This window comes from Temnothorax longispinosus, chromosome 1 (assembly GCF_030848805.1).
Source record: "Temnothorax longispinosus isolate EJ_2023e chromosome 1, Tlon_JGU_v1, whole genome shotgun sequence".
NCBI classification, from domain to species: Eukaryota; Metazoa; Arthropoda; class Insecta; order Hymenoptera; family Formicidae; genus Temnothorax; species Temnothorax longispinosus.
The window spans coordinates 8,002,853-8,022,448 of NC_092358.1; the positions used below are offsets into that span (position 1 = coordinate 8,002,853).

At 40.0% G+C, this 19,596-nt stretch overlaps 1 protein-coding gene across 2 annotated transcripts in view; it reads left to right on the forward strand.

Moving 5' to 3' along the window:
• LOC139824150 (uncharacterized) overlaps window positions 1-19,596 on the forward strand; it is a 46,819-nt gene that overhangs the window by 12,831 nt on the left and 14,392 nt on the right. For both annotated transcript variants that reach the window (XM_071796637.1, XM_071796645.1), the window contains exon 3: window positions 16,345-16,463. In XM_071796637.1, coding sequence (XP_071652738.1) covers window positions 16,345-16,463 — 119 coding nt within the window. The remainder of the gene's footprint in view (window positions 1-16,344; window positions 16,464-19,596) is intronic.

Here is a 19,596-nt window from a genome sequence, read left to right on the forward strand (position 1 = left end):
TTAACAAGCGGGTCCGGGATTCCGGCACGCTCATTATAATAGGGATTTCCTTTATCTCTCTTCGGTGTGTGAATATGCAATTATACGGTTTATATAATGACAGGAATATCAATATTTTTATAACGCTGATCGATTATTGATTACGGAAAAACAGAATTCTTCGATCCATGAGTAAAAAGCGTCTTCAGCGAGAGTTTTAAGTATATTAACTAAATACATTTTTAAATTATAATGTTAAGTTAAATATATAATTCGCACGCGTGTGCGTATGAATTATTAAACATGTCATAATATGAAATGTTTTTCAACCGAATAATTAGCCAACTTATTATGTTAATTTCTGCATTTCTCTCAAATACAAACGTAACTTCAGATTTAATATATTTTTATATCAAAATTTTCTTAAGACATGAGTACGTAACTATTGATATTGATAACAAGCAATTATATCGACAGTTTAGATATTATCGCTGAAGAGCAATTACTAATGAAGTCGCTTGTTCAAGCTTGCGACTCGTGATCGGTCACGATCCGCGATGAACACGTCGGGCCTTCGTGAAATTTCGTCGATGCGATAGTCACGTTTCGCGGGCCGTTATTACGCATTATCGATCGTTATCGCACAACAATACCGCGAAAGCGAAGCAGCAACATATAACGCAGTGCAGCGCAGTGCCAGGATTAAACTCGCCATGACGAAATAAAATCGCGTGGTGGACGATGCGCGATTAGATGTCGGAGAAGGAGGGAAGAAAAGAAGAGAGGCCAAAGCCAGCCACCGTTGCCTCCGTTGAAAGGGAGTCAGCTTGGGAACAAAAGAGGCGAAAGGGCCGGCAAGGACGATGAGGAAGGTGGTCGGGGATGGTGGAGAGGGCGGCCGAGTGAATACGTATGTATACGGGGGAGAAAAACGCAAACGGTGAGAGCGGTGGCAACGGTGGAGGAGGGAGAAACAGGGAGAAGAGAGGGGAAGAGAAAGCGAGAGGGAGGGAAGGATGGTCGAGGGAGGGAAGCAGGGTGAGGAGGGAATCGCGGAAAAGAGGCAGGAGGGTGGATATTCCAGGCTGCACCCCCGTGGCAGCGGTCCCAGCGTATCGCCATGGCAACCGACCCTGAAACACCCTCCGGCCGTCGCACTACCATCGCATCGGAGAGAGCTTCGCTTTCCGATGGCAGTAATAATGTATCCTCGCTCTCGCTGTACTCGCGCCCGTTGTTGATGTAGGTCGCAGGACGTGGTGCATACCTACCGCGCGCGCGGGAGCGCAATGCACGCAGCCGTTTCCTCCCCCGAGACGCTGCCAGACTGGGAGCGAGTTTCGTGCTCGGTTCCTGGACCACCCCGATATCGCGTGCGCCGCGAGATAAAAGCACGTTGTACGACCGTTGTATCTTCGTATCTTCACACGACGAGACATATGTTTCGCGCAGGATATCTACTAGGTGGTCAGATCTAACAGCCCATCTCTCTCTTTCTCTCTCTGACTTATTATTCGATCAATTTGGAAACAATAACCCGACAATTTTGTAGTTTTAAAAACAATTCTGTTAAATTTGGAAAATTCAGGGAAAACCAAATAAATAACGATAGGCCTATCCAATAGAATTTTGATTTGCGGCTTAATTATGGGAATATTTTATTCGGCTGGTCAGACTAAGATACTTAATATTGACATTAAAGTTGCGTGATAAAATCTTCCTCGCCAAAAAAAAATCGACTTTGAATAATCTAATTTCAAAATGTAATCAGTGGAGACTCTTTCCCTACTGGACGAATTGGAAATTCGTAATTTTAATGAATTGAACGAAAGATGACTTTGAATAATTTCCGAAGTTAAATTAATCGATTTCAGAAGTGCTTTGTTCCCTTGTGTCTCGTTTGAAGATGCATGTGGACATGTGTTACGATACTCGATGACGTAATTCTTGCGTTTATGATATCGCGTAGGTATACCGGTACCCTTTCGCGTTTCGCCATATGGGACATAGAGCCCCGAAGAAGGAAGAGATACGACTGCCGCGCTGCCATTAAGGATAATACGGACAAACTGCCACGCGGCGTTGTAATAATAACGTAATGGCTCGTGACGATACGATACGATCTTGTGTGAATTTACCGTGTGCCGCCTAAGTCCCGTAATCGCGGGATCCGCCATTGTCTTCCCGACCGGGAGAACGAGAACGACAATAAGCTTTCATGCTGATTGCTTGCACCCGGGGAATGCGTTTTTCATCGTATCGAATTATTGAGTTTCTTTGTCTGCCCTCATCCCTCTGGTATTCTGCATAATTTCGTCGTATACAGCCGTGGAGAAGCGCGCTTCCATACCTTTAATTAAAAAGCGCTGTTTTCCTTTTCTTTCCTTAAACGAAGCTTTACGGAATTTGACTCTGTCAACGTTGAAAAATGTTTATATTTCGTCGCTATTCTTCTTAAGAAATGAATAGTAAAATAGGGCAAGCCTACGTTTTTTTTTCAACAGGGTGATGCGGCGGTTTGTTCTCCATCCGTCCTCTCGGTACGCAACAATAACGTTTTATTGCGATTGCACCGCTGATCGATCCCCAAGGATGGATTTACTGCCGGCGGGTACAGGTCGGAATTTATGTCGGTGTAACATTCGAGAAACCGCGAACGGAGTCGCTGGTCTCTGAAGGTTGCAAGCTTGCTGCAGCTCGTTATTTCACTTCAAACGATCGAGAGGAAAATCTGGACGATAACACATGTAATAACAATCATCTCTCAAGCGGTTATAAATAAGAATTGCATCGCGATTCACTTACAACTTTTTAACCTGTATAACGTGCTAATCGCAGATTCCTAAATTTATAATTGAGTGGCTGTTTATTGAGTCCCATTTAATTATTTTACAATTTTACAATGGAAATATTGTACTTTTAGAGGTATTATAGTTTTAGAAGCATAAGCATGTGAATTAGAAAAGTCTAACAATATCTTTCAAGAAAGCTTTTTTTCTCTTTCTTTTTCTCTCTCGTGGTATGTTCTCTTGTCGAGAGAAAATTAGTACATTTAGCAAAACGAGGTTAATATAGGTCAAATACTACAGAGATCTAATATTATGAGATTCTAGCGCGAATCGTTTATCGCGGGTCTACCGTGTCCCGTGCCATTCCTTAAGGCAAAATGCGAGAGAATGCCAGACAATCTCGCGCAACGTACGCGCCCGCTTTAAATATTATTATACATTACGTTATTATAACTTTGACTGACGTATCGTTAGTCTTAAACAGAACGTTCTATATGCCGTGCGCTTTTCCGACATGCCACGAATTCCATTTCTCCACTCAAATTATGCAAAACGCGTCAGGGAAAAGTAGGCGCCCGCGCATGTATTCCACTTGGCCGCACGCGAGTAACTGTGCAATATTACAAGATATTACTTGGCAATATGGGGAAGACTAGCGGTGTGCGAGCTGTTCGGGGTGAGTTGGCGCCTTTATAGTTTCAGAAGCAGTACTCAACAATTATACAGTAAATGAATTAAGTTAAAAAAAGAATATGAATCAATTTTTATGCAAGTGAAACTTATTTCTAGTTCGATAGGAAAAGATAATATTTCTCTGCATTGGAATTAAATTTCGTTAATAAAATATTCCGCATTTTTTCGCATGTTCTTTTCGGATAAACTTCTCGGTTTAATAATCTAAATCTTATTGTTCTTTTGCCATTAATTTAAACTTCTTCGAAGATGAACTGTTTCATGAAGAGAAAACAATTGCTTCATGCTAAAAGTCTTTTCATCTAAAATCTGAGCATTATGGTAGAAGACAACGCTATACGGAGAAGAAAAAAGGAAGTAAAAAAAAGGATGTATAAAAAATAAAGAACGAGGGGAGAAAAGAAAATGCAGCTTGAAGAAAAGCACCTTCGCGTATTTGCCGACGTATCACAGTGAGAGCGGGGTCGGCGTTTTTAATCGACGCCACTTGTTCCTAACGAGCCTCCCTTATTTAAGCCTCTTACCTGCACTCAAACCACCGCCCTTCTCTCGCGAGCATCGCACTGTGGATTCAAATAGGTTAAGAAGCGGATGCGGATTTTTATTGCATTAATATTACATTTTATGCATTAACATTAGGCGTGCTATTAAACTATCTAACTTATTAATAATTATTTATTATATTAATATAATATTATTCTAGAAAAATCAATTATTCCAGAGTTAAGTTACTTTAATTTATGTTTATTATTATAGTTTATTATAATATATACGATTTACGCACACGCTTTATTATTATTTATATTTTATTTGTATTATTACCTTTTATTCTACTCCAAATTATATTTATATTATCGTATTTTATATTATTATAAAATTAAATATGCTATAATATATTAAATACGTTCAAAATGAATTTTTTAAGAGTTAATGCCAGACATTATTTTCAATTTATCGCGTAAAGAAATATCTCGCAGATCTATCTTCCTTTGTTTTCCGCCATTTCTCGCTGGCTATCCTCTCGATCATCCTCACGTTTTATCCTCAGGTTTCCAGTTTGAAGAGGGGCTACGACGTTACCACGTCGGCCATTGTGCCCTTTAATTTACGAGACACCATCGAGTGTGCCTCGTATGCAGAAAGCGAGCATGTGAAGGCGTCGCATGACAGCCTGCGAGTTAGGCTGACAATTTATGTCTATTATCTTATGAAACCTCATGAAAAATAAGAGATAAAACATTGAAAGAGATAAACCACGGAAAGCGTATTACTGTCAATTAATTTTTAAACATTAACACTTTTCATCGTCAAAATTCTATCCGTAGAAAGATCAGATTTTAACAAACTTATGCGACTTAATTGGCGATTACGTATGGAACTTTTTCGATATACTTGTATCGAATCAGAGGCAATAACAAACAAACGAGTTCTTTGTCCACGTTTTTTCCGATGCAAGGAGTGCGAGGGGGAGTTGCATGTTCGACATAGTCAGTACGTATCGAGACGGTAGTCCCGCCTGTCCCGGTAAAACTCGATTGCTACGGTTTTAATAGATCATTAAAACTCGACCGAGCGAAGTGCGAATTTCATGGATAACAACTGAATGTAGCAGGTACACTGCGCGCAGCACGCTTAATTGTTCCGTGATGTGCTTTTTCGATTAACAGGACGTGTTTTGCTGCTTTCGCAGAAAAATTGCGTTGCAACAACGGTGAAAAAAAAACTTGGAGAATTTTTTTCGTTTTTAGAGAGAGAAAATTGCTCTTATTACTTTACTCTCTAATTATTCTCGGATTTAAAAATACATACACTGCAGTTTATTACAAATGTGATACATTACAGCGTATAAATAAAAAGTATATACTGTTGTAACAGTATGTATTATAATACGTACTGTTTATAAATATGTAGTAAATGTATAATATACATTATAATGTATACAGTTTTATTTAAATCATATAATTTGAACTATACTGAGATTTCAGAAGCATATTCAATAAACTGATTTTTAATTACAAAAATAATATAAATGAATATTACAAACGGACAAATCTGAAACAGCAAAAATCCACATTAATATCGGCGCGGTCTAATCAACACAGATCTCTACAAAGTGTTTTAAGTGCATTAAAGGAATGCTATTGTCGATTTCATATAGCGTTAATGGTATGTCAGCCGTATAAGTACTGGCGAGAGAGTAAATTCGCCCGGTGCAAATGAATGCCAGTGGGGAAACAGCAATTTCTCAAGACATAAATGGGAAACTTCGCGAGAAGGACTGGAAAAGTGAAAGAGAGACGAGGCGAGGTGGCGGCAACAGGATTGATTGAAATCGATGCCGTGGATATCTTCGGATTTCTGTCAGGAAGCCACTCTCCACTGAGAGAGGGGGAAGGGGGAGAGGGGGAGAGAGAGAGAGAGAGAGAGAGAGAGAGAGAGAGAGAGAGAGAGAGAGAAAGAATTGCTCACGAAAGGAACTTGCTGGGGTCTATAGTTCGGAGAGTGCATTAAATCGAGGGAGACTGATTCGAAAAGCGGATAAAGCGAAGCAAGATGCGGACTATGTTTCGCTTGTCATTCCAGTAAATTATTGACGAGAAATCAATTTAGGATTAGCGATTCAGTGGCAAATAGCGTGTTTGATGTTCACATTTTCTAAATCCCAGATTGTATTAAAAAGTGCGACTTGTTAAAGATTTAAGATTCATAGCATATATGAATCATTGTGCTATATTATAGATATTTTTTTAACATTATTGAAATTACGGTAGTGTATCGTAATATTTCGTAAAAATTGATTCTTTAGCCTCCAAGATGAAAATTTCGGACAAAATCCTATATACTGCATCTAATTAGATGTCGCCAACGAGTTCGCCAAGATGGAGAGAAACAAGGTCCGAATTGACATAGCGCGATTTCTGGCATTTCTACGGGAAAAAAAGCCGGATTTAACTTGATATATATTTATCGGCCGGTACCGCGCATCGTTCGCCCGCACCGTGTGTCGTTTCGCTGGTCTTTTTCCGGAACGAGGCTAACCCGGAAAATTCTCTCGGCACTTTGTCTTCGAGGTGCGAGTCACCAGCCCGCACGCGAGAAAGAACAAAACGAAGCGGCCGATAAAACCCCGAAGAGCGCGCAGGATAACACTGAAACGGCGTAATCCGCTCTGAGACCGCCATAAGAAACACGAAAACGTGACTGCTGTCTCTTGTATAAAAAGCCCTTTTCATACCGATTTATTATCTTATTTAGTTACCTATCTACACTTCCTCGTTTAGAATTAATTTATTTTTGCCGATTCATGGGTAATTGATAATTTAGCGTCGCTTGTTTTTATATCTATGCAATTAATCAGGAAGATTTTTTAATTTTAAAATGTCCTAGAATTTCTTAAATAAAAAATAAATGTTTACAAAGAATATCTCTGTCTGTTGTTGGAAAATTTTCTTATAAAATATAATACTTATCAATTAAATATATAATTACCAAGCTAGTACAATACACATTTTATTGACTTGTATACTTCCAGCGTGATCTTAGTTGCCCATATTCCCAGATATATGCTCTATATATCGGCATCTATGATGCTGTATACATGAACTCGCGCACCAAAGTTTCTATTGTGGCTTCGCACTTCGGCTAATTCCTTGGCCAAACTCGAATTACAATGTACGTGCGTGTCCCGAGAAAGCTCGGCACTGGTGCTCGATTGGAGCTTAGCTGGCACAGGCGGAATATCATATTCTCCTTTGTCGAGCGGGCGCAACAACGTTATTTGCATGCATTCGACGACGCGTCGTCGTCGCTGGCCCACAGCACGTCCTCGGCGAAACTTGCCGGAGTCGTCGTCGCATGATCTCGCTAAGTGACGCGACGATCTTCGCATGTCTACCGCGACATGCTTGCAGACACCGGTAATTCGAACCGACACACAACGCGAACTACAAACTCGACACAACATTGGTAATCATGGTTGCACGGCGTTTGTCCCCTTCTCTCTCTCTTTCTCTCTCTCTCTCTCTCTCTCTCTCTCTCTCTCTCTCTCTCTCTCTCTCTCTCTCTTTAGATTATCTTGCGGATTATCGCTGTCTCTAGAGATAGCATCCCTCGACAAGTGGATTTCTTATTCTCGATCGTTTCGCAGCGGTTGGTCCTGCGTAATACAGGCGCGATTAATTGAAGTTGATATCAAATACGATGTTATCATGTATATACCTATCAGTTTGAAGTTAATACGGACATTGCAAGTAATTAATGTTTCGGGATTTTTGTTATGGTTAATATTAAATTAATTTTCTAATTGAAGAGATTGACGGAATATAGCAATTTTTTATATATTTCTTCGCAAACTCGAAAAAATTACATGTTCGAGATCGATTTCAAAAATTGCTTTTAAATAGTATATTGTACAACTAGTGGGGAAAAGTGGTCGATTCTGAATGAGTGTGAAGTTGGTCGCACGAGTGAAGCGAGCGAAGTGAGTGCGACCATCACACTCATTTGGGCTCGACCACTCTTCCCACGAGTCGTTCATACTATTTTTCCTAACAAGAGCGTGAAACAGGCCGCTTTTCGCGCTTGTTTTACAATTTCATTTCTCCACTAGTTGAGAAATGGCTCCATGTTTCAACGCTTACGTCATCATTGCGAAATGGAAATGGATCGTTTTGCTCACTCAAAACAAGCGCGAAAAGCGACCCATTTCACGCTCGCGTTAGGAAAAAGTATTATCCATATATAGCATGTTAGTATGTACCTTATATTATGCGCCATTACCGTATTAGGTATTATAAAGACAAAATTTTTGTGATTCATCGATCATCATGCACGCTTGTAATCAATACACTAGGCATAGCGGACGTTTGTAACGTCTAGAAGGGAAACGTTCGCCGGTCGCCTCGAATTACGAGGCGGGAGAATCACGGCAAGTGCGATATCGGGTGTCCTACGGATGCTTGGACATTGTACGGACGATATATCGATGCGAGGTTTCACCGGTCCCCCCGGCATTCTCATTCGCGACTCGAGATCGTCGACCGCATTTACGTGAGCGTTTTAGGGGCGCCGAGGATTTTCCATGGTTTGCTTTCGTTAATCCCTCGCAACTTAAGCCGATTTTAAACATACAGTTCTATAGCTTCGTTTTTTTTTTTATATTGATTACGCGAAAATGTAACGCTGCAGAACCATTGCAATTTATTTTTAAAAATCGTATAATTTAATTCATTCCTGAACGATTTCAAGTTTCTATTAAAGCTTTAAAATTTTTAAATAAAAATAGCCTTTATCATTAGTTCGACTTGTAATGACAATTCTCTGAATATTTAATAACACTCACTGTTAAATATTAAAGGAAGAAACCAATATCTTGAGTTATATAACATTTGGTTATTTTTAACTATCATGTGTGTCGAAATTTATTATTTTAACAAAACAGTATTATTTTAACTTTATTAGTTTAGTTAATCAACATTGTTTTAGTTAAATTAACGACATATTGAGTAGGAACAGTGGCGACCTATATGAATGGTTAAAAATAAGTATAATTTGACATTACAAACAGTGCATAGGTACAAAAATGCAAATGAGATGACCCGAGCCGCCCTGGGCATTGCCGATAATGGTGCTGAGTGGCTCTATAATAACTGAAATGAATAAATGATATCGTGCGTACGGCATACGTAATAACTCGCTAATACACGTCGCTGAGTTTCGACGAGAACGCGGAAATAGGTTGAACAAATTTGGCGACGTCGACGGCGATGCGTATATGGCAACGTAACGAACCGAGTAATCACGTTAATACGTTAATCGTGCCCCCTAATTAATGGGACTCGATGCAAAAGCTACATGTTATTCGCGAAATATACACTATTCTCCACTGTAGATTAAACAATTCACTCGAATCACTGAGGAATTATCATAAAGCTTCAGTATCGAGATATAACTTCCCTCTGTTTATTAGAAAGAAAACATAAACATGAATAAATAAATAAATAAATAAGTAAACCACTGAGAAAATAAATGGAAAATATAAAGGCTTTTTACATGCGATAACTTGCAATGTTGCGAAATGAAATTATATTTAGAGATTTGAGTGAAAAAATAAAATATTCCATAAAATATTCAGAACTTATTTCGATACTGTGTTTGATGCGATAACTCCGTTTGCAATGCAGACGAAAAAAAATTAAATACACTCGCATATATATGTATCATATGATGCAATGTATAATCCAGAAAATCCTGTTTATATTGTCATAAAGGAAAATCGTAGATGTATATTTTCACGCGTGACCGATTTCTCCTGGCGGATTACTGGATCAATCATCAGATCTCCAGTCGCTCGCGCGACTTAATGCAGATGTACGATGCAGTAGCAGCACGTCCCACGATCGCAATTCGCAATCAGCTAATCCCAGGCGGAATTTAGGTGCCGGCGCAATTCGCCCGGTCACGGAGAAAGCTGTCCGATACTTCATTCTGACAAGCAGATGGACCGAATCAGCGGCGCGTCGCATCACGATACGTCGAACAACGATGCCATCCAGTCGAATCGCTCCTCGAAGGACAATGACGTTTATCGTCAGTCCATCGATTTTACGTCCGCAGTCCATTAACCCGGGATTGGATTCGCGATCACTATGCGCGTTCGTTCCCTCGATAACTATATACGAACGTATACAATCAGCGGAAACTTCTTGCATGTTATCGCATTATACTTGGCTGCTCAATGATCAGTGATATTAATGAAGGGTAGAAATTTAATCAAGTTTCATTCACGGTGATGATTAAACATTCGGACAATTGTATTCAGAGACCGTGCGCTATTAACGTTAGGATCAATAATGTAATTTCTCGCGAATTTGGAAATGCATAATGTTTATTTTTCTTCAGTAACGATAATTGCGTTCCCAATTGTTTATTGTTCGAAATTGATCGCGGTCACCTCGGTCTGAGAGACACTGGTGCAAAGAAATGCCTGTAAAGCTATTGTCGCGCGAACGAAGGGGATGCTGCGCGTCCAGCGTGGCTGCAGGGAGTGGGACGGGATTATGGCAGGGCAATGGACCGAACTACCGGATTATCGGGTAAACCGGTATCCCCCTATGCGCAACGTGCGGCCAACACGGTCGCACGAATGGCGAAACGCGGGCTATCGTTCACCGATGGCGAATACCCTCGCCTCGCCTCGTCTCGCTTGCGAAACTGCACAACCACGCTTCAGCGGTCGCGCCGCCGCCGCCGCCGCTTGTGCGTCCGAACCGGATTTTCCGAAATTAAGGTGAGCATCATACGACGGCAGCGAGCCGTGCACGATAAAGCTGCCGTGGCTGCATTCGCGCGATACATTTGACACTTGACAACCCTAGCACAAATTGATATTAGGTCGACAATATCTGGTACCAATAATGGATATCAGGTCGGCAATATCTAGTATCAATAACGGAACTGCTTGGCTTTTGTTGCTCAAGCTGTAGTTGGTTGGTTGTTTCGCATGCGCCCTGTTTGAGGAAACACGGCATCAATAACAAAAAATAATAATATTTTAATATAATGAATAAATTAATATAGTATATAAAAAGTAGGTATTCAAAACAAAAAATATATGTGTATAACAAGTAGGAAGTGAAATGGAATAAATTTTCAGGATAAACATTGCAAGACAAAAAATAAAATTTAAATTTGAAATCGTTATTTATTTAAGATCGCCCTCAAACATGGATTAATTCACTGTTCATGAATTATTTATTTTAAACGATATTTCGGATTCAACCGTTGAATTTTTATTTAATACGGTGTATATTTTAGCATTATTTTCTCCATTCCCTTTTTTCACGTTGTTAAGATGTTATGAGGTTTCAATTGCTTGTAAATTAAAAGATCCCTCCTCTGAAATTTTGCATTAAGAAAAGTATTGTACTTTATTACGCAGTTATTGTCAATTATAATTGCTCTGTTTCTACACCTGTTCCATTTCGTCGTTAATGAGACGCATTGGCTCGATAATGGAACTCCAAACGCGACCTAATTACGTCAAATATTTTTCCAATGTCTCCATTGTTCGTGCAGTACATACTAATGCTCTGGTCAACTTCTTCTTGGGCCGCTTGTATAAAATGCGCGGAAAATCGATCGCGCAATATTATAACGAGCGTTAATGTCGTTTCCGACGATAATTAAGCACGATTCGTGACACGCGGAAGTGGAACAGGGAAATAGATGATAGGCGCGCGACTGAGGAAGGAATCGTTACAAATTCCGGTCGCTCTGTGTGATTTGAGATACGGTGAATTACCAAAGAGAGAACTCGCGAGTCGCGGAGGGAGAGAGGAAGGAAGTCGTGGCGACGACGGCGTGAGATCCACTTATTCAATCAACGGCATTCAGACCGATATAAATGCGAGTCGCAGCGATCCTTACGCGCATAATATCGGCCGCGTTTGTCGACGACTACGTTCCGTTTGTCATTATCGCAGCGCGTAAATGCGACGATAACAACGCGAGATCGCGAGACTCTGCGCGAACAAGGTCAACGGAACAATTTCGCGGGTGCAACAGCGCCGGTCCAATCCACTTTTTCAATGACTCGACTCGAAATTAATCTTGGAGCCGAGAAAATTAAATTCGTAAAGCTTAATTTGGCCCAAACTTTAATTGCGGGAGCATTAATTGCAGGAGAATTGCGGCGCTTTGCGCGAAAGAATTTTAATATCTAGGATCTGAGTATGAATGGATAAATGAAACAGAGCAGGTTGGTTTATTTTATCTCTAAATTTCGCGATGACTAATGATAAATTGCATTCTTGATAATTACATCAAATTTATTTATTGTTATTTTTTTTACATTATTTTACGCGTTAAAAGTAATTGCCACGCAACATAAATAGGAAAGAAAAAAATTTCTATTCAGCAAAAAAGGAAACCATAACGACGACGGGCAATTGGAATCGTTAATGGACAAATTGTTCGCCTCCGGGGGTTTCGGTGTTTGAACGTCGATAAATTTGCATGTTCGACAGGAAAGGGCAGCCATTATACAAGCCCGCGACCGCTTTCTGATCGTTTCCGATCCGCGAGAATTGGTTCAATTTGTTCGATTGTTCTTCTGCGGAGCAGAAAGGAGGATTGCAATTGTGGTTAACGTGTTCTCGTAATCGCACAGTGCCGTACACAAAATATCACTACTATCTTGTAAATTCGTATTAATGTACTTTGCTTGAAAAATATTTTCGTTGTCACACTAAAACTTTTACTAACTTCTCTATTTCATTAGTTTGTGTATTTATTTACTCGTTCCAAAAGAAAAAAATATCTTAATAAACAATAAACAGAAGTCAGATGCGTCGTCCTCAAACTATACGAAATATACGGGCAAAAATTACGGAAGCACGGGACGGAAAAAAGGGGTTGGAAAGAAAAATAGACGGGAGGAAAGAGCGCGGAAACTTTGGTCGAGAAATTCCGTCCTCCGTCCCTTCGGCTGTTTGTATTCCGCCCTTTACTCGCAACCCTTAGCAGCGCGGTCGCTTCTTTTTGCTCCACTTCGCGCGGGCGGGCGCGCGCGCGCGCGTGCATGGTCGTTTGCTTTTATTTTACTTTGCCCGGACTTCGTCTTTACGATCCACCACCCGCGCTCGAGCTTGAATCGAAAGCGGAAATTGCGAGATTCGTGCGTGATCCCTGCTTATTAAAAGCAGCAAAAAGGCGGATATTGGCGCGTCATTGGCTCGATTCAGTATACCCCGATACAATATACAAGTAATTGCTGCCTCGAGACATTCTCGGTTAAAATTGAAGCCGGGCCGAACTCCAATCAGTTTCCGTCTAATACCTCGATACATTTGACACTCGGATGGAATCCGAGATTCTATGAAGCATTGATCTTGCATTTTTTGTTGTATCTGAAGCTTAATTTCAATTATATTATCTAATTACATTAAAAAGTTTCTTCTGGGAGATGAATCATACGCCGTTTACTTCGAAAACGAATTAAATTAATTAATATTGAAGCATATTTAATATATAAACCCATTTGCATTTTAGTAATAAGAATAAATAGAAAAAGAGGAGAAACTATAATTAAAATAAAAATAATTATATCTAGATAGAAATCATAAAATAGCAGAATTTTATATAGCAGGACATATGGCGTGTTAAAGACTGCATCATTACGGTCGGAGCAAAGATAATCACTGTGATATCATATACCTGCCACGCGTTATAATATACCGCAGGACAAAATACTAAATAATGTAGATTTCACCGAATGGATGCGAAAGCGGATCTCGCTACTCCGACTAATGCGACTCGATGATTCGCGAAACATTATTAAAGACCAGTAAACACGGCCATGAAGCACGTTCGATTGGTTGCTGCGGTATCAAATCGTGGGAAAGAGAAAGAGAAGGAGAGAGAACCGTGGAACCGACACTGCGAACGTAATCATGCGAGTTTGATCGGCGAGCAAGCAAATAATTGCGCCAGTCTATCGCGAATTGTATTTCCAGCTTTATACATACTTTATGGCCGCGGGATAGATTTTCCACGTTGCAGAGATGTCGGTTTCGCTGTGATCGTTGTATATAGGCAATGCTATGCAAAAATGCTGTGGAAAAATTAACTAGCAGAAAACTTCAGGCAGCGAAACTAGCTCACACAGGTAATATGGAACTTTGAATTTTTAATACATTAAAGTTCAGCAAAGTACATGTACATATATTGCGTACATGTTACTGTCATTTATTTCAGTTAAACTGGAAGTAGAAATGCGTACTTTTTGAGCTGGCATTTATACGAAAATACGCGGTTTCACAAATCGATTTAGAAAAACAGTTATGTGTAATATAGTTGGATCAATAAAATGAAAAACTCAACGTTTTAATCTGTCGAAACTCATTATATATAATGCATCATATTTGTTTAAATAAAATCAACGGCATTAATGCATAAAAAATATTAAAATAGTTTTTGTAATGTAATTAAAATTAATACTTGCAAAATCGAATATTCAGTTTTGCACAACATCGTACATGTATAATAGGCTGGTGCATTCGGCGATTAAAATCTAATATAGTTTCGAGGATTGTTAGATTATCGCGCGTCGATTTGGCTACTATTGGAAACGAGGATGAAAATAAAAAGAGAAAAGCAGGGAACGGACGTTAATCGTGAATTTGTTGCACCACTCTCGACTCGTATCGGAACGAAGGATGGAGAGACGAGGTGGAGGTTCATCTGAATCTCGATATTCCCGTTTACGTGGCTGGAATGCAATTCCACGAGATCCGATAAAATCGCGCTTTCCTCCCCTTTCTCCCACCTCTCTCTCTCCCTGTCTCTTTCTCTCTCGGAGATTGTTCCCATCGACTATTCCGCTGTTCCAGAACGGCGAATCAAGAAATTTTGGCAACGAGTTATCTCGCGGTAACCCGAAAAAGAGAGAGAAAAGGGGAAAGATCCGATCGTCGAGAACGCAGCTCTTCCAACCCTTCGTCTTTTCGACTTCGCCGTGTATTCCTCTTCTCGGGTCTCCCTCTACCCTCACTCTCGCATAGCTCGAGGGAAGAAGAAAGCGCATTCTTGCTGACAGATAGCAATTTACGACGTATCATAATTTCGACGGAAATGCACGGTTATCGCGGAATATCTTGGGTGCCAGCAAAACTGTTGCCAAGGGAGCTTTGCAGATGCCGAGTAATAGTAATGAAGAAGCAAAATAGTTTGTGTTGATAAAGCGAAATATTTGCCTCGGTACGTGATTTAGTTGGATTTGTTAGCGGAATAGCAGAATTTCGCATAGCTTCTGGGAGATAACATTAATTATATTTTACACATATACGAATTTTCCATGGAACTATTATATTAAAAATGGTGAAAGATGAGTATGATCCATAATGGTTATAAATATTTTAACGATTTGGATTTCATTTATAACGTTCTCAACAATAAAAACTGACAATCAGATCGATGTAAATCTGGAGGAGCTAAGTTTCACGCAACTCACCCGTTTCTGCCAAACTGTCAAGCGAAAGAAGAATAACTATCTTACGTGCTTCTTGTGAGATATGTGTACCGATTAAAAAGCAATTTATACACGTTCGCGGTATAGAAAATCCTCGGGATGACGGATGCCTGCATCGCGTGCGAGGGATCCGTAGGAGGAGAAAGACACACGGTGGTTCCTTCCTCTTCGTCGCGTGCGTAAGGGAAGAAAGGGCGCTCCTCGGTGTGCGGTTTCAATATTTCGGTCACATAGCCGAGGTTCGGGAAAGTCGAGGAGCGGAAACCGGATCACCGGGGTGGGACGCGTGGGGTGGAAGAAGGTCGAGGGGGATGATTTTTTTTCTCTCGCGGAGGATACGTTCGACGGGAAGGCGTCCTCCTCCTCCCGCGGAGGGGAACTCGCTCCAACAAATCTTCCTCGGGAAGCCTCGAACTCGTCGAAGACGCCGCGAAGAAGTACCGACGAAGCCTTTTTCCCAATCCCGTCTACTTTATTTGAGAGCGCTATAGCTTCTCCAGCGAGCTTACTATCGACGTTCTACGTTCTATTATCCTACATTGAGAAGAAAAAGTTGCTTGATGGAACAAAATGCATTCAATCAAGAATAAAATCAAGCAATTCATATAATTAATGAGACACGTTTCGTCGATAAAGACGTTAGATATAATTAAAATGCATTGACGAAATTGTGTCAACATACAGTTTGTTCGATAAACTTGATATCTTTTAGATGAGAATGAGATTGCTGATTTTATTCACTTGAACAAACTTTTTTCTCAGTGCAGTGTTTCCAATACGTTACGCATACATTTGAAATTTTCGAGTGAAAGATGATAAGATGATATATAAAAGGTGACTTACCATTTGTTGCAGGTTCTTTTGTTCCCCGAGGAGGGCTGGGCGAGAAGTGCGAGTAGTTCCTACTGGACCTTGACGCCGTTCTGGTGGAGCCGGAGCCGGTGCAAGGTCGTCGAAGTCGCTGGAACAAGAAGGTGAGAAATTATTATTAAATTACAGTTGCATCACGGATGCAATTTCGATATTCAAGAGGCAATCAACGTATCTCCTTTTAAGCATCTTGTGTTTCATCTGACAATTCCGTAACGCCACTTCCACAATCATCGTTCCTCATCCGTTTGATATTCGTTTATATTCGATAATTATCATGTGATACCCGTTTGCAACGCGTTTCGGATCTTGACGTTCAGGATGCGCGCCGCGTTATCCCCGTCGAGATAACGAGCTCATGAGGGCACACCGTAAAGTGGATAGAGGTGGAAGGTGGAACGCGAACGGAGACAGAATACCGTATAACCGAGATAGGGTGAGACCTCTCTCCTCTCGGCGCGGCGGTCGTATCACTTTGGGAAACTAGGGCCCGTCTAACTTTCCAGCGTCCATAGATTTCGGCGCCGTTAAGGTCGCCGGTCGGTGGTCGAAGCCGATAAGGGGCTCGCGATTTATAGCGATTCGTTCGATCGCGCGTGTGTGCGCAGAAGAAAAGACGTCCTCATTGTCTTCCTCCGAATGTTGAGAGCCATGATAAATCTCGAGGAGGTGGAGACGAGTCGGCAAGCTTTGGACCGTGCGATAAAATCGCGATGTTTTACGACGCCCAGGATCAAATGTTGTACCTTAGATTTTCTAGAGAAAATTGTGTGTCCTGCGTTTTTTCTTTATAAAAAAAAACGCCCGCAAAAACATCACGGAGAGAATTTGTTGTTATATTTTACCCTTAAATTCACTACAAACTTGGGACAGCTTGGCAACTAAGGAATTTTTAAAATATACAAAAGACATTTTACAAACAACTTGATAAAAATTACCAAGCAGATTGGTAAATTTTGAAAAATTATTGAAATTTCCTAGATATAATTTAGTAAAATTAATCAAACATATTTTATATTTTAATGTAATAGATATTAATTTTTTTTATTATGGTAGATATTAATCAAAATAGCTCGCATAAAATTCTTGGTGGTATACGTTGTCCCACTACCATGATTTCAGGGTAAATTTTAAGAGAAAATTCTCCGTGATTATGCGCGATGTTTATTTTAATATAACTAATAATATACTGACAGAAGATATTTAAATATCTTGTTTCTGTGCAAATTATTAGTCATAAAGGACATTAAAAATAATACTTATTTTAACTCTTTCCTACATATAATTTATCATTTCAAATAAAAAGTAAAATATTTCTTAAAAAAGTTAAGTACTAGAACAAGAAATGTATCTATCAATATCAAAGAAGAATTATACAATTTGATCATCTGTTTCAAAGATAGAATATCAAGATAATTTGCGCTAAAGGCTATCCCATAACCGTATACAAGTCATATTTTGAATAAAAAGTAAAATATTTCTTAGAAAAGTTAAATACTAGAACAAAAAATGTATCTATTCTATTATTTAATATAAAAAAAAGAGAATTATACGGTTTGATCATCTGTTTCAAAGATAGAATATCGAACGAATCCATGCTGAAGCGGCTGTGCTATAGCCGTATACATCAGGTCATACACCGATTAATATATAGTCAAAATGGATTTCGGAGGCATCCTTAGCGCGGCGCACCGGGCATAGACGAGACGTCTCCGCAGGATCGAACGGAGTTTGCGAAGACGCGACCGAACTTGCCTAAATATCCCTCGGCTCCGCTGGGCTCCGCTACGGAGTGCCTGTATGCCTGTTCCGTACGGCTAGCTGAGCTACGAGAACCAGGCTGCCCGTCTTAGTAAACACGTGGCATAACGGCTCTTGGCTGCACAAATCAATTTCCACGCTTCTATCCGTGGACACGTGTACAGTTCGCGTTATTCTCTCTGACAAGGTCCAAATACAAACGATATTACTCCGCATGGCCATGTATTTTGACCGACTGTTCAATTTACTCCGATCTCGGCCCGATTTTCGAGAAAAGACATTCCATTTCGATTCCGATAGTTTTTTTGGTCAACAAAAATTTTCAAGATTGAAATAAAAACCATCTGAGATCTCGAAGATTGTTACTTGGATTTTCAACCGTTTTTGTTTGACCAACAAAAATTCTCATAGTTAGAGCGTTAAGATATCTATATTTAACCCGACTCGAATCTCGAAGATCGAGATTACTCCATTCTAATCTTCAATCTCGCTGCTCAGTCAACAAAACTTTGCCAATCTCATGTTGGAACATCAAGATAGTTACATCGAAGTCCAATTTATCCCCAAAAATTACTGTTTTATACCGATCCCCATCATTGCTCGGTCAACAAAAGCTTTTACGACGGGTTGAAACGCGACGACAGTTCGATCGGCTCGTTGGTCGAGGAAATCTCGCCCATTTATCTTCATCGAGGATTTCGACCTTTCACGCGGTGCAATCGACTGCAACCAAATTCAAACCGATTGGGGATACTTGACAAATATGTCGCGATGAGCTCGTCAATTTATCGATAATGAGCCAATACATGCTCTAGAAAGTAAACAATATCTCGAGGGTATCGATAATATAACCACTCTGATGCACATTAATTATCAACGTAATTATCGTCGCTAATTGGTTCGTGATTTTGCTAATTGGCATTCGATATCACCCAGTTCTTTTTTCCTTCAAAAGCTTAATTAGTACTTGTCCCTCAAAAAGTGTTCTTATCACAATTTTATCGCAATGTTAATTTACTTCTTCGCTCAACTGATACTACATTTACGCGAGCGTTACTTCTGTAGTAACTTACGATAATTCACTAGTTTACGCGAAGTAAATTATCGTAAGTATACAAAATCCCATTTATGTGAAGGAATTATCGTAAGTTACTACAGAACTAACGCTCGCGTAAACGTAGTATAAGAGGGAGATAGGCACTTATTGTATATTTATTATATAGATATTTGTGATATTTCGCGTAAACTTGTCGATACAACGGTATATGTGATCGCCGATATAAATAAATAACATTCAATCCTGTGTAGTTCATTTTTCCTTCCAACTGATAGACATTTATTACAAGTATTCGATCGTGTTCGCTGCCAGCTGGTACGCATATATTAAAAGCACTTCATGCGAGATCATCGATAACGTCAAAGCGGAAAAATCGAGAGACGTGTTGAAAAGCGTCCTCGAGGCATGTTTACGTCACG